The sequence below is a fragment of the Camelina sativa genome, chromosome 16, assembly GCF_000633955.1.
Source record: "Camelina sativa cultivar DH55 chromosome 16, Cs, whole genome shotgun sequence".
Taxonomy (NCBI): domain Eukaryota; kingdom Viridiplantae; phylum Streptophyta; class Magnoliopsida; order Brassicales; family Brassicaceae; genus Camelina; species Camelina sativa.
Window position 1 is genome coordinate 19,682,993 of NC_025700.1, and position 860 is coordinate 19,683,852.

General features: G+C 34.0%; 1 protein-coding gene across 1 annotated transcript; it reads left to right on the top strand.

Moving 5' to 3' along the window:
• On the top strand, positions 6-597 carry LOC109129529. The gene is made up of 2 exons (XM_019237803.1): positions 6-47; positions 136-597. Exons 1-2 carry the CDS (start codon positions 6-8, stop codon positions 595-597), a joined length of 504 nt encoding a protein of 167 aa, XP_019093348.1.

Genomic DNA, 860 nt, shown 5'->3' on the forward strand with positions numbered 1-860 from the left:
TGAAGATGACCACAGTTTTCTCACGTGGTGTAGAGAAAATTCTCCAGGTTTATTCTTTTATCCTTTCTTAGCAAATGTTGATGTTGGTTATTTATGTTTCAAATATAATGTGGCATCATATTTTATATTTTATAGGGTCGTATGGATTATGCTAAGTTACTTACTGTCCAAGATATCGACGAACACCAAGTACAAGTAACAAGTGGGACATCTCTGCATGTTGTCAATTTGAGAGATAAAAAGTGTACGTGTCGCAGGTTTGACTTGGAGAAGCTCCCTTGTGCACACGCAATTGCGGCCGGTGAATACAGAAACATCTCCCGCATTTCAATGAGTCATCCTTATTATCGAAAAAATTATGTGTACACTTCCTACGCGAATGCCATCATGCCAAGGGAGTTTGATAAATCTGTTCCGGGACATGTTATAATGAAGGTATGTTCAGCACCGATCCCTAAACAACAACCAGGTAGGCCAAAGAATTCAAGAATTAAATCCGCATTGGAGATTGCAATGGAAAAGAAGAAACCAAGAAAACTATACACATGCGGTAATTGCAACAAAGTAGGACACAACCGTAAGACATGTACTCTATAAATTCCTAGTTATTTCATCCAAGTTATTTTATATTCTCTTGTTCTTTTTAAATCGTAAGACATGTATTGATATAGAACTCTTTTTCTTTTAAATACTGTCATTACAATGTAGTTCGTTCATATTATGATTACAAGTGTACCACAAGTAATCCTAAAAACATTAGATAATTATTCTGAAAATTTAATCATTATGCACGTTTAAATTTAAAATTATATAATCATTATGTATACTCGTGGTATATGATAAACTTGCATAATGTAGTA

Coding starts and splice junctions, on each gene's coding strand:
- LOC109129529 (XM_019237803.1), top strand. CDS start 6: ATGACCACAGTTTTCTCACGTGGTGTAGAGAAAATTCTCCAG. Junction 48..135: donor GTGTAGAGAAAATTCTCCAG/GTTTATTCTTTT, acceptor TATATTTTATAG/GGTCGTATGGATTATGCTAA.